This window comes from Odontomachus brunneus, unplaced genomic scaffold (genome assembly GCF_010583005.1).
Source record: "Odontomachus brunneus isolate Ranch 3 - 2012 unplaced genomic scaffold, Obru_v1 Obru_scaffold_001, whole genome shotgun sequence".
Taxonomy (NCBI): Eukaryota; Metazoa; Arthropoda; class Insecta; order Hymenoptera; family Formicidae; genus Odontomachus; species Odontomachus brunneus.
In genome coordinates, this window is record NW_022639451.1 from 3,469,735 (window position 1) to 3,483,870 (window position 14,136).

Consider the following 14,136-nt stretch of genomic DNA (forward strand, 5'->3'; position numbering starts at 1 on the left):
GAGAGAGAGAGAGAGAGAGAGAGAGAGAGAGAGAGGGGACAGAGAGAGGCACCAATGCAATTAATTATATCTTAGACGTAGTAGAACTTCATGAGACGTAGTAGAATTTTAATACTGGTCGCTGATAATCATCAAGTATTCAATGTGTTAAAGAAATAGAGGAAATTTTAATTAATCAAAATTAATGACTAAAATATCAATTATAAATATATTATTTGTAGAAGAGACCGAGACTAGTTAGCTATCGGAGTAAGTTGGCAAAATTGATTACTTATTTCTGTTATTTTCTAACAAGTTATAGAATTAAGCAAATAAGATTTTTAAACATGTCAGAGATAAATTTGACGTTCTTGCTTGCCTGATTCTAAAATCTGTTAAAGAACAATAAAAATAATCAATTTCCCAATTACCCCGGTAGCCAACTAGCCCCGGCTCCCATCACGAAAACTTCTGATAATCTCTTTGCCTTCCTTTGTTTTTTATTACATGATGAAATCGAACGAATAACGTATTGGATTACCAATTGAATATTATATTACTAATAAATGAGTTTTTTTAATTATAAAGTAGTTTATTAATGAATAAGTTAATAAGATTTTTTCGATTATGTTATTAATATAACGATTATGTTATTAATCTACTAATCTGTCACATAATGAAATAAAAATTTCATGAAATTTATTAAATTCATGAATATCATTTAAAGAACTTGCTCAAAGATTAATTAAGAAAAGTTTTTATTTTTATTTAGGAATTTTTATATTTCAATTTTTATTTAAGATTTATTCAATTTTTATTGGAAATAAAAACATATTTAAAAAAAATTTCTCTCTCTCTCTCTCTCTCTCTCTCTCTGATTAAGATTCTTTAGAACCCTGATATAAATTTAAAAATATTTTTTCCTAAACAAATTATAGTCCATAGAATTTTCTGGTTACATTTTTACTTTCAAGATTAAGTCCAGCATTATGCTGTAGATTTCAAAATTACCTCTACGCAGTTTGTTTACATATTGTCTACGTAAACACGATCTATTTTCATGTAGAAAAGACTATGTAGAATATTGTAAAGTATTGAATATATATTAAAGTATATTAAATATATTAATTAAATATTAAAATATCTAAACGAAAAGTAATTAAATTATGAAATATTTACTATATCTGTTTCAAATATTAATTATAAATATAATATTTTAAAAACATAATAAATCGCATGAAAGTTCTATTTTATTATGCAGATTGATAAAGAAAGAAAGAGAGAAAGAAAGATTTAATTTTTAAAATAAGAATGTAATCAAAGAATTTTGTAAACTCTAATATGTTTAGGTAACAATGTTCATAAATTTACATAAAGTTTCTAAGAGTTAAATAAAAATATAAATTTCTTTTAAGGGGATTATGAAGTTGCCAAAGTGGATTATGAAGTTCAAAAATGTCGATAACGATAATATAGAATATCATAATTTACACGTAAACGTCCAAAAAGCCTGGTTAAATATATCACACCCTTATAGAAATATCATACTAAGAATCATTGATAATTACTTATTTTCAGTATTAAAAATACTGGATAATAAGTAATTATCAATGATTCTTAATATGATATTTCTATAAGGGTATAATAAAAATTTCGTGCAATTTATTATCTTTTTTGAACATTATATTTATAATTAATACCCAAAACAAGTATTGCAACTGTTTCATGATTTAATTTTTCTTTTTTGTGTATTAATATTATTTACGATATTCCATGTAATTTAGATTGTTTACATGATAAAGAATAATGTACATCACGTAGACAATACGTAAGTAATCTGTATAGATGTACGAGTAATCTTACAATCTTACAATGTAAAATTGTAAGTGCAAACCTGTGGTCTGTTCTTTTCAGCTGCACTGCTGAATTGATGCAATAAGTTAAAGTGAAACAAGTATATTTTTTCTCACTCTAACTTATTGTACCAGTTCAGCAGTGCAGCTGAAAAGAATAGACCACTAGTCTCTAACAAAAATGGTTTGTTCTTTTTAGCTGTCCTGCTGAACTAGTGCAATAAGTTAAAATGAGACAAGTATATTTTTTCCTCACTCTAAATTATTGCACTAGTTCAGCAATGCAGCTAAAAAGAATAGACCAAAAGTGTCTCGTTTCTTGCGCGCTTTCAGTTTCTGTTCCGTCGGTAAAAACGTCAGAATTCATTCGCGGCAACGTTCGCGCCTACAGCTTATCCAACGGCCTGCGCGCGAAGCTTGCAGAAGTATATCTTATGTTAGAAAAATCAATTGCCCTCAGCACACAACATTACCTGTCGAAGGTAAGGCTGTCCCGTCGGTAATCGCAGGCGTTGCAGGTGCTGCATTTCGACGATAAATCCGTTTCCCGGTCGGTGTCGTCGCATCGATCTTGATCCTTGGACCGGTGATCCACCACGACGCTCCACGTACGGTGGATAAGGTAGAATAGGTAGAGCGGCTTGCTTCGACGGCAAGGTTGCGACCTTGTGTTCCCCATTGTCATTCGCCGTGGAGTCTACAATCACACAAACACACACATCTCACTGAAGCGAAACGACGATCACTGTTACGCGACGCGCGCCAGTTTTCGAAGAAAGGGTCTCTCCCGTCACGAGATCGTCCTCCTCGCGCTTCCGGCATTCGTCACAGTCTTACAGTTCCTCACCAATGTTCGCGTCAATCAACGTCACGTTCATTTCCCGCACGAAACGACGTATGCGATTTTCTTGTTATTGCCTTTCTTTCTCTTTTTTTTTCAATTCGTACGACGTAGTTAATATTTTTCGCCCGGCATAGCCGGAAGAATTTCGCGTGGCGCGGACTGTCAGGTCAAGAGAAACTCTTTTCGCGTTATGTTATGTAGCACGAGGATCGCGTTCGATCGCATGACCGGCCATCAGGGCCGTGGGATTCTAGACTGCGTGATTCTCGCGTGCCACGACCCTGGCCTTCAGTCAGACTCGTGTAACAGCTTAAGTAACAACTCGTATACCTTCTCCCCGGACGGCGGACGGCGGAGAACTCGAAGAAGCTGAGTCTTTGTGACCCGCCTCGGCTCTCCCCGTCCGTCTACTATTCGTTCCACTTCGATTTCCGAAGCGGGACCGTGTTTCAGTGTTTTCACGTGCGTTCGACTTGCGGAATAACATATATAGCGCGTTCGACCCTAGCTCTCTTCCTGAGATAAGCTTCTATTTGTTTGCCGACTTAGCGGTCAGGAATTTCAATGCGTTGGTACACGTGCGACAACATCGTAACTAAACTGTATATATCCGCCCACCAGTTCATGGGAATAAGCAACTGGAATGTTTATAAACAATTCTTGCGAATCGGGACACAAACACGTTTTCAGTCCGTTCTTTCGGATCGAGTAGTGTTATGGAAATATTTGGAGATAAAATCGTCAAATAGAATTAGTCGGATCAGATTGTTTTCATAACGAATGATGAGTAATTCGAGTAGATTAAGTACGCTGACAAAAAGAAACTGAGCTTTGAGTCACGCAAATTTTGTTGCATAAACTACTATCAAACCTGGCATAGGTGTTTTCAATTCATGAAAATTATTTTTAGATAATAGGAACAACAAAATTGTTTTTGTTGAAAACTATACAAAACATATTTTTGCAAGTAACTTATCTTCGTTTAACACTATGTAATTTCATTTGCAATTTGACTCTTACTGTCCTTATATATTTTTGTATTGGGCATTAACTAGTTAAAATTTTTTTTAAACTAAGATAATCGAGGTAAATCAATAATGAAAATTGGATCAATCGCCATGTATGTAATAACGAATAATTTAATCGAGTCATGAAATCAATTATTAATCTGAGATATACTTAACCATATCAAATTTTGATTAATAATTAATTTTATCAGTCAATAAAATTATTTATAAATTTATATATAGGACGATCGATTAATTTTAATTACTAATTCGCCGATTATTTTAGTCACAGAAAATTTTCATCGATTAATTTCTTTGAATGAAATAGTTGGTGAATCAATAATGAAAATTGTGATCGATCGTCATTAATGGAATAACGAACAATTTAATTGATGGATGACACCAATTATTTATCAGTATATAATAAATCACATGAAATTTCGATTAATAATTAATTTCATCAATCAACGAAGTTATTTGTAATTTTATACATGACAATTGATTAATTTTGACCATTGATATGTCAATTATTTTGCTAAAAAAAATTTTTCATCAATTATTTTTCTTGAATAAATAAGTCGGCAAATTAATAAAAAATGAAAATTGTGATCAGTCATCACATATATAATAATTAATAATTTAATCAGTTAATAAAACTAATTATTCATTAGCAAATAACCAATCATATCAAATTTGTACACTGAGAGAAGGATTTAGTAAATATTATCAAAATTTGGTTACTATTACTAAAAGGTAGACGTAAATATAACGGGCAATACTTATTAATTAATTTAGCTCTGTAAAATAAATTATTTATTTGATAGAAGTAAAATTTATTTGCTTCCAGAATGTATTTAGTAAGTAAAACTTATTGAATAGTTGAGCAAAATAAGCGATTTTGTAATAGTTACAAAATTTTTGGTAGGTTCAACCAACCATCTATAATAATAGATATTGAAACGATGTAATAGCTGCAAATGAATGAATTTTTTGTTGTGCTGCAACAAAACATACTTATACTGGTAACAAAATAGAACTCGTACCTATTGAATCTTTTATTACATAGGATATAACAATTTCATAACAATTATCAAATATCTGTTCATAACTGTAATATATTTCATATTAAATATTTAACATTAAGTAGCTATTACTAAATTATTTAATTGATGTTACTGTAAATGCAATTACGTCATACTCCCGATCTATTAAATATTTGGTAATTATTATCATATTTAGTATTAGTTACTAAGGATTCAACGAATTTCTATAACTAAATGCAGTTTGTTATAGTTACCAGTCTTTTCTCTCAGTGTATTAATAAGTAATTTCACAAGTGATGAAGTTATTTGTGACTTTACACACGACGATTTATTAGTTTTGATAATTGATTTGTCGATTATTTTGATCGAAAGTTTTCATCAATTAATGTCCAACACAGCTCCACAGCGATGCGTCTAGTTTCATGCCCTCGTGGTTAATATCCGGTTTCGTCTCCTGTTCCCATTGTAGTCCGCTCGTTACGGGCGGCCGTTCGCGCTAAACCGCGAACGCGCTCGCTCGCGTATCGGCGCGGGCAGTCGCGTTACTCGCATCGCCCGTACGATTGTGTTTACACTTGCGTAATTACAGGTCGAGGCAATGACTCGAAAGTAGTATTTACAGTGCGGCCGCCGCGTGCTGCACCTCTTCGGGCGGCGGAGAGCGAAGGGATTAAAATCGTACGTGCGCGCTTTTATGACGCGACTTTATTAAGATGCCGCGCGCGGGGAATGCCCGTAAATTACCGCCGCGACATTTACGTGGGAATGTTTTATGTCAACGTTACTTTCCGTTCTAATGAAAATCTATTTATAAAGCCGCGTAACGATCGCGTACCCGAGTTAGCCTGCCCCTGTCAGTTTCTTCACCTCCTCCGCCCCGCCGTTTTCATCGCATTCCGGCTTTTCTGCGCGCTTGCATTCGCTCGTTCCTCTCTCCTATCTCTCGCTACGCGAGTTACAATCGGCTGTCGATTATCCGCAATTTTTGCGCCACGAGTTGTCATCTTCGCCTTTACGGTCGCGACTCCCTGCTCTTCGAACTTCAGGTAGAAATGTGTGCAATTTGCGACATATGCTTAATCATTATCTAGTATCAATGCATTCTTATTAGTTGTAAAAATACCGCGTAGAAATTGGGCAAGAATTTGATAGAGTTTTATTCAGTGCTTAAATCAGTACTATGCAATATATGTGAGCCGATTCTTCCCAAGATATAATTCAGTTTTATAATGTGCACGTGTATTATAATGTCTATCGTGAATAAACATTTTTATTCGAATTATGAATTTAAACATATTCGTCTATATTGTTAAAAAATCGTATGAACAATGAGTAAACGTGTAGAGAAACAAAGCAGAAAAAAGGAGATTGGAAGAAATAAAACATTTGACATTATTAAGCTCTATAGCAGAAATAATAACTAAGTTTAGAAATAAAAATGACCGAAAGAGTATCCCACAACAATCTCCGAAGCTGAAGACATAGTACGGATTGAAATGAACATAAGTCTTATATCATTTTGCGATATTCGCAATAAATCTCGAGATATTAATTAAAGAAGATTGATGAATAATCACGCGAGATATGATAGATAAGCTGTAGTGGTGACGTTTGCCATCATGTGTTTGTACATTAAATTAAACTGAACAAAAAAGTCTCTAAATAGGTTCAGATTTTGTGCATCTTTCGGACGCAATAACTGTAGGAAGAGCGTCACACACTGAGAAAAAATGTATTTGTAATTGTAATTATATATAGAGAAATAATTATTATAAATTTTGTCAAGAAAACTGTTCCCGATAATGTAACTTAACATTTTAAGAATATAATGGCATAATCCTGTTATATTCCGAAGTTTGGATTATGTAATACAAAATATCATAGACAATATTTGCACATTTAATTGAAATGACGAGAAAATATCATCTAATAACGTTAATATACATACGATAATAAAAAGAAGAATCTTATCATTGTTTTAGCTTGTGCAAATGTACCGAACAAATTGCAACTCAATTGTGGAGAATGCAACAAACGCATTAAACAATTTGTAGCACCTTCCAGCTAAAAATAATATGACAACTGATGACGATATGCGGTAAAAGACATCTAACAGTAATAATTGCAAAACATTTCATTACATGACAGTATTTGTGTAAAAAATTATCAACTATATCTCCCCGAGGTTCTCCTACAAACGTTTCGGTTGAATATTCAACTCTCTTCGGTATAAATAAAACATATAAGTACATAATATAATCCACAAAATTTCGGTAAATATACGCATTATGTCGAATACAGTAATGCGTATATTTGCTGAAATTCTGCGGGCTATTTTATTGTACTGATAACATGTTTTGTTTACACTAAAGAGGGTTGAATACTCCCGAAACCTTTGCGTAATGCGCTCTTAAATACAATATTTTAAAGTTTCACACATTAAATCTGGCATCTAACTCATTTTGGCCTTATTTTCTTAGCTATGATTGAATATGATTTAACTCACACAACATCTAAAATAGAGACATAAGACAACTAAAAGAAGTTTAAAAAATCTCGTTAGAATATAAGACGTCTCTAAGCTTTTGTCCACAACTTTGCTTTAAGGCGTAAGCCGTAAGAAATTGACCAACCACGTTGATTATTCTTCTAAAAATCAACCATGGTTGGTCAATTTCTTATGGCTTACATCTTAAAGCAAGGTTGTGGACAAGAGCTAAGATATTTTAAAGACGTTTCTAAGACATGTCTTATCCCGATTTTAGACGTTATGTTATGTGGTCTTTAATATTTCTTAACCCTTTATAAGTTTGTACTTTTAATCACTTCATATAAGGTTCAAAATGTCTATTGTATACAAAACAAGACAAAAACAATTAGAAACAAAGAACTTTGTCAGCAATTTTCGTTATACAGATGATATTTAATAGAAAAAAAACAGGTTTACATATAACCATGCAAGTACTTGCCATAAAAAATGCTATTAAAAAAATGCAAGTATGATATCTACTTGTAATATGTAACATAAATTAAAATTTTTGTAATTTTTTTGACATGAGTAACTGCAAATACATTAGTGCAAATAAACAATTTTTTGTGTTTAACGAAGTCTAAATTTTTATTTCCAAATATTTGAAAAGAAAATTTCCTAATCCTAAAGTGATTGAAATCTTAACTACAAAACCTGAGTGACTGAGCGCTTTCCCTGAATGGATTGTGGTCGATATTTTGCCAAGCAATAATCATAATAATAATAAGTATTATAAGGTTTCTTATATTTCACCACTTGTCAAGTATCCAGGTACGTTATGTAAACTTGTAATATATATAGACATTAGAGTCACCACGTATAAGAAAAAAATTTTGCCTTGTAAAAGGTCAAAGTCACGCATATCATAAATCATACCCATAAGCATTTAACAAATTTGTAAAGCTTCTCCGTGTTGAGTTGGCGACTGACCTGACATAACTTCCTAGCAATATTGTCGCGAGAGAGACAACTACCTTGAATTTCTACCAGAGAAGTACCTCCGCGATTCGCGCGCCGCGCGCTTTATCGCGATCCGCATGTTTATATGAAGAGGTAACGGGCAACAACAATCGCGTTATTATCATCCGCGTGTATAACTTTCCTCGCAGTCTCCCCGGTCCTTTCGTTTTCATCCATCGAGTTCGCGATATTCCATTCGACTCGCGACGCACGTAGTCGTCGCGTTCACGCTTTCCCACGAGTCGCGATCGCAGGATCGTCCGCGCACAGTCTTAAGTACACGCAGCTCGCTTTTTTTCTCTCTCTCTACCCCGGTCGCGAATGTCATTAGTGTCACTGTCACTGATCCGCCTCAGGTATTCCCACACTCGTTCTCCGACGCGCGTGACGGTCGCTCTAACGGAGAGGATGCGGTTCTTTCGAAATATTCGCGCCATCCCGCCGCCGCGCGCGCGCGCACTCGCCGTCCCTCCGAACCAAACGATCGTGACCATTTTTTTGCCGGCGTAACGGAGCCGTCGTGCGATTATTTCGAGTGACTCGACTTGGATGCACACGCTAAGTGCTGCAGCGATTTATCTTCACCTCCATTATTCGCGCGTAAATCAAGTCGTAGGCTGTCGCGCTTGCGCGCGCCCAAGCGCGTTTTCGAATTCGGAGCGTGCGTCGTGTTTAATTCAGAGGTCAGTCTTTACAATCGATTAATAATCGGCTTCGACATCGGAAGCCCCTCTGTCTTACGTCGTGTAATTGAAGAAAACGGGAGAAAGGAAGAAGAGCTTGTATCGGGACTGTAATCGCATAAATTGACAGTTGTCAGTTGTCCGGCTTTCCCGAGTCTAAACTTGTATTCAGCTCTGTTTCTTTCCTATATTATCGGTTTGCTATGTTCGCGACACATTACGGTACCGGCGAATCGAACTGGAATCGCTAAGAAAGCGCACTACCGGGAAATCGTTGTTGGAAAACCCAGTGATCCACTGACATGTGAAAAACTCGTAAAACCGTTAGCATGCCTCTGTTGTATGAATGCGAATGCACTATCGGTGCATTTTCCTTCGGGGCAACAGCGAGTGTATTGTGCATCTGTACAGGGTGTCCCTAAAGCATCATGCAAGTCTAATAGCGTATATTGAAGCTTGACTGAAGCTGAAAGTCTCGTACATAAAAATAGCAAGGCATCAATATTGCCTTCGAGTTTTCAAGAAATGAAATTTTTTCGTGAACTAAACTTTTTCACATTTAGAGAAAAAAATCGTTAATGTCATAGCTATTTCGGCGTTGACTATACTTTCTTGTTGTTCTAATAAAAAACAGTATATTGAGAGAAAGAAACATAAAAAAATAAATAAAGAATATTTATGCGCGGTAGATACTAATAACATATTTTTACTCAAATCTAAATTTTTCCTTTTTTAAAAGAATAAACAATTGTTTTCATGAAAAGGTTTTAAGAAAATTATATTCTCTAATTTGAAAAATATGTTATATAAGTATAAATAAATATGTTATTATATAATACACACGCAAAATAAATATCTTTTCTGAAATATTTTTTTTCCTTAATATAGTAGCAATATGTAAATATATAAGATTAGCATTATAACTACACGGAGAGAAAATTATAGTTTTTTTCCATATAAATTGTTTTTAATTTTATTGTGTTTTTAGTAGTGTAGGAATAGACTGTTAGTGAGATTTGTCTTGCTACGGAACATGGTAAATTTCGCTAAAAACATGGTAAACTTTGTAATAGCACATTTTCCAATTTCTAAAGTATAAACAGCACATAAAATATGAAAGAATAATCAATTATTGCGGAATGTTTATCTATTCCTCACATACAAAATTCTGTGGCAATTTCACTATAAAATTCTCACCGTATACAGAAAAATCTACTGCAAGAGTAGTTCTCTTGACAATGATTCTTTCACTATATGCGATTATAAATAAATACTAATACAAATATTAGATTCTTTTTTTTTAGTGCAAAAAGCCAAAGGAAGAAAACAAAGTTTTAACAACAAAATTACACATATTCCAGTTAATTTCAGATAAAATACACTTAAATTTTAATTAAAACTTTAGCTTTTATATACCCCGAGATATCAAAAAATATCAATATCAAATAGCAATATCAAAAAATGAAAAGGTTGTTATAAAGATTGTCATAAATGATCAACCCCTTCAACATTTTCATGTTAGAATTTTCAACTCGAGTTAACCCTCTAAATTAATTTCTTGTGTTAAAAAATTTTTCCATATACATAGAATATTTAAAATTAAAGTACTCAACACACATAAGATGAAATTTTACTTTTCTAATTTTTTATTTTCCCAAGATAGGTTTGTAACTCTGAGGTCACGTTGGGCAATTACTGCTAATATACTGAAAAAAGGCAGCCATATGACTCATGTCACATCGGTCAAGACAGAAATAACATTCATATTAAAGATAAATAATGAAAAAACTGGATTATGACTTCAGAGTCATAGTGGGCGGTAGAAGATTAAGCTCTAGAATGTGCTATTAAAATGTGAAATGTCTTAGGACACCTTTTACATGCCAGCCGCTTATCTTGAAAGTAGAAACGGAAATCTAATTTGAAAAGAGTCGGCAATCTAGTTGCTGTGCTTACGAATCACTGTAAACTGCAAAATCAGGGGGAAGTGGACAAAAAGAATGAACTTAAATTATACCACTTTCAAAACAAGCGACTTATATGCGCGATATTATATATTCAGTGAAAGTCAGGCAAGATTCATAAAAGCTGATTGAAAAATAATAATCGTCGAACACGGTGGAAAGTTATCACGGATTTCCTTCGGAAAGTAAAACATTACGGCAATACGAATTCGCTTGGAGAGCGCTAGATCGAACGCTGTAATATTTCACTTTTCGAAGCTCTCTTAATGACCACACGGAAAACTTACTCTCCTCTTTCTCTCTCTCTCTCTTACACCCACGTGTCGCGTTAAACAACACAGCTACACGCAACTGGCAATGCGTTCACAGCGCGGCGCTCTTGCACAAGAGCGTTGGAACAAAGAACAATCTCAAATGCTCCGAGCACAACACACACAGGCAATCCCATTGAATTCTCCGACATTCAGCAGAAGTTATTCATCCCGTCGGCGCGGCATCAATTTCACCACCGGTGTGCCGCGCGGCACCGCGTCGTGACGCGACGCGACGCGAAGCGGAGCGGAGCGGACTTCACTGTTCATCGAGCGATTAGCGTCTGCTAAAAATCCCAATCAGCATCGCCCCCGCGTTCCTATCTCTCCCACCTCCTCTTGCTTTCTCTCTCTTTCTTTCTTTACCTTCACAGCATCTTCCACTGTCTCACATGTTATAACATTCGGCACTGCGCGTTTACGACCACCGCGAAGATCATCGCGCACGTCTCGTTAAACTCGCGTCCTCGCACCAAAACTTCACCGCGTATCAGCTCGTGTATCAAGGGTCAATTAAGAATCACTTTGAAATATTTTAATCACCGAGTTTCATCTTGCCCCATCATTTCTGCTCTTGTCTAAATTGTCAAATTGACAAGACACCGGTGTCCCCTCCACCTCTTTCTCTCCGCCGCGCAACTAGGATTCCCTCTCGACAGTACCTCCCTCGACGCGAAATTTTACGGCCGCCAGGCACCGGAACCCCGTAGGTGCAGAGATAGAGAAAGAGAGGAAGAGAGAGAGAGAAAGACAGGGATCGGTAAAAACGCGCGTATATGAGAGCCGCGCGAGAGGCATTCACTGGGCGGCTTTCAAGAGCCGACTGCCACAACCTGCGAATGCCCCGAGGTGCACGTGTGCACATCGCCTCTCTCGGTTGCCTCTCCAACCGAGAGGAGACCCCGTCTTCCTCGTCGGCCGTCTCGGCTCGGCTCGGCGCGGCGCCGCGCCGCGTCATGACTCGCGCGATCACCTCGACGAGAGAGGACTATCGCGGTCTTTCAGACTCTGGGTCAAGTCGCGACCTACGGCGCGCCGATGCATCGTGAGTAGTCGAACACTCGAAAAGCGAAGGACCCAGAGGACCCAGAACAGACCGCCTCTGACTGGGTCAGCTTCGGTCGACTTGGCGAAACACGGTTCGCGGCGATTCAGGACACGCACCGCGTCTTGTCACCTCGCGCGCATTCCTGTCGCCTGCCGTTGCTACACTGTAAAAACTAATGTGTTAAATTTAACATATTTCGTGTGTCCGAAATCACCCACTCTCATTTATGTGTAAATTTAACACAAAACACATGTGTTAAAAAGTGTAATATGGAAAAAATTAACATAAGAATTTAACACTTGAATACCATTAAGAATTACAGGTTGTGTTAAATTGACATATTTAATATGTCAGACATAAATTATGTCAATTTAACATTTTCATTTCATCAACCATAGATTAATACTTCTCTCAAATGTTAAAGTAACGTCTTATCTTAGTTAATTTAACATTATACATATGTCAATTTAACATTTTCATTTCATCAACCATAGATTAATACTTCTCTCAAATGTTAAAGTAACGTCTTATCTTAGTTAATTTAACATTATACATATGTCAATTTAACATTTTCATTTCATCAACCATAGATTAATACTTCTCTCAAATGTTAAAGTAACGTCTTATCTTAGTTAATTTAACATTATACATATGTCAATTTAACATTTTCATTTCATCAACCATAGATTAATACTTCTCTCAAATGTTAAAGTAACGTCTTATCTTAGTTAATTTAACATTATACATATGTCAATTTAACATTTTCATTTCATCAACCATAGATTAATACTTCTCTCAAATGTTAAAGTAACGTCTTATCTTAGTTAATTTAACATTATACATATGTCAATTTAACACAAACTGTGATTCCTAACGGTATTCAAGTGTAAAATTTTCGTGTTAATTTTTTACATATTATGCGTGTTACCTTTTACCACATTTGTTTTGTGTCAAATTTACACATAAATGAGAATGGATGATTTGGGACACATGAAATATTAAATTTAACACATCAGTTTTTACAGTGTACGTATGTGCGATTTTACGATATATCGCAAGATATTTTCTTTTCTTGAATCGCAATACCACGCAACTGAACCTTTATCACAAAATCACACATGCAATTCAAGATCACTCGTCATTTCAGTTAACCCGGGAGTGGGTGCGTTAACGGGACCAACGTTAGTGGGCGCGTATCGGTCATTTCGACCGAAATATACTTAAGCACATATATGTATAATAATTAAATAATAATTAATAAATTATCAATCTAATTATTAAAAGAAACATAATAATTGAAGGAAATAATCTTATTATATCACTATTTCTTCTTTTTCCGTTCTTTTTTTTTTCTTTACCATTTCTATATCTAATATGCTTAAGAAACATATTAAACTTATTATATATATATGTGAATATATTAAAAATAAAATCATAATATTTTTATTTTAACTGCATTACTAAAAAATGGCATTTTTTAGTTTAATAAGATAAAATAAGAATTTCTTGCTTCTCTCGTTTTGCTTTGATTAACTTAAACATTGATTTAATAAACTTAAAGATTTATTTGATAAATTTAGAAATAAAAAATAAATCTTCTTGATTCAATGACAATATTAAAACTATTACATTATGTATTGCTTCAGTAATTCAAGTATTAATTTTAATAATATCGCTATTGAATCAAGAATATATACTCCAATTACGCGTGCTGTTGAGAATTTTATTAATTCAACAAGAAAAGAGAGAACCATCCGTCCAACTACGATGTCGAAAAGACAATAGACGTTCGGCGGCACATCGAGCGACGTTGACACATCAGAGATAAAAGACTAGTTAGTCGCTATGGTCTTTTAGACCAACTGTTACAAACGTGTCAAATTTCACATAGAAATAAGCACGTCTACGCCGTCT

At 34.9% G+C, this 14,136-nt stretch overlaps 1 protein-coding gene across 2 annotated transcripts in view; it reads right to left on the minus strand.

The window, feature by feature from the left end:
* The window catches only part of LOC116840557, a 149,532-nt gene extending 138,015 nt beyond the window's left edge, over positions 1–11,517 (minus strand). The window contains exons 1-3 of one of the 2 annotated variants that reach the window (XM_032807390.1): positions 11,151–11,517; positions 3,007–3,098; positions 2,306–2,529 (exon numbers count right to left, since the gene is read on the minus strand). In XM_032807390.1, coding sequence (XP_032663281.1) covers positions 2,306–2,529; positions 3,007–3,098; position 11,151 — 317 coding nt within the window. In that variant the 5' untranslated portion in view covers positions 11,152–11,517. The remainder of the gene's footprint in view (positions 1–2,305; positions 2,530–3,006; positions 3,099–11,150) is intronic. The other variant, XM_032807399.1, reaches the window with a different exon arrangement.
* Between the last annotated feature and the right edge of the window lie 2,619 nt (positions 11,518–14,136).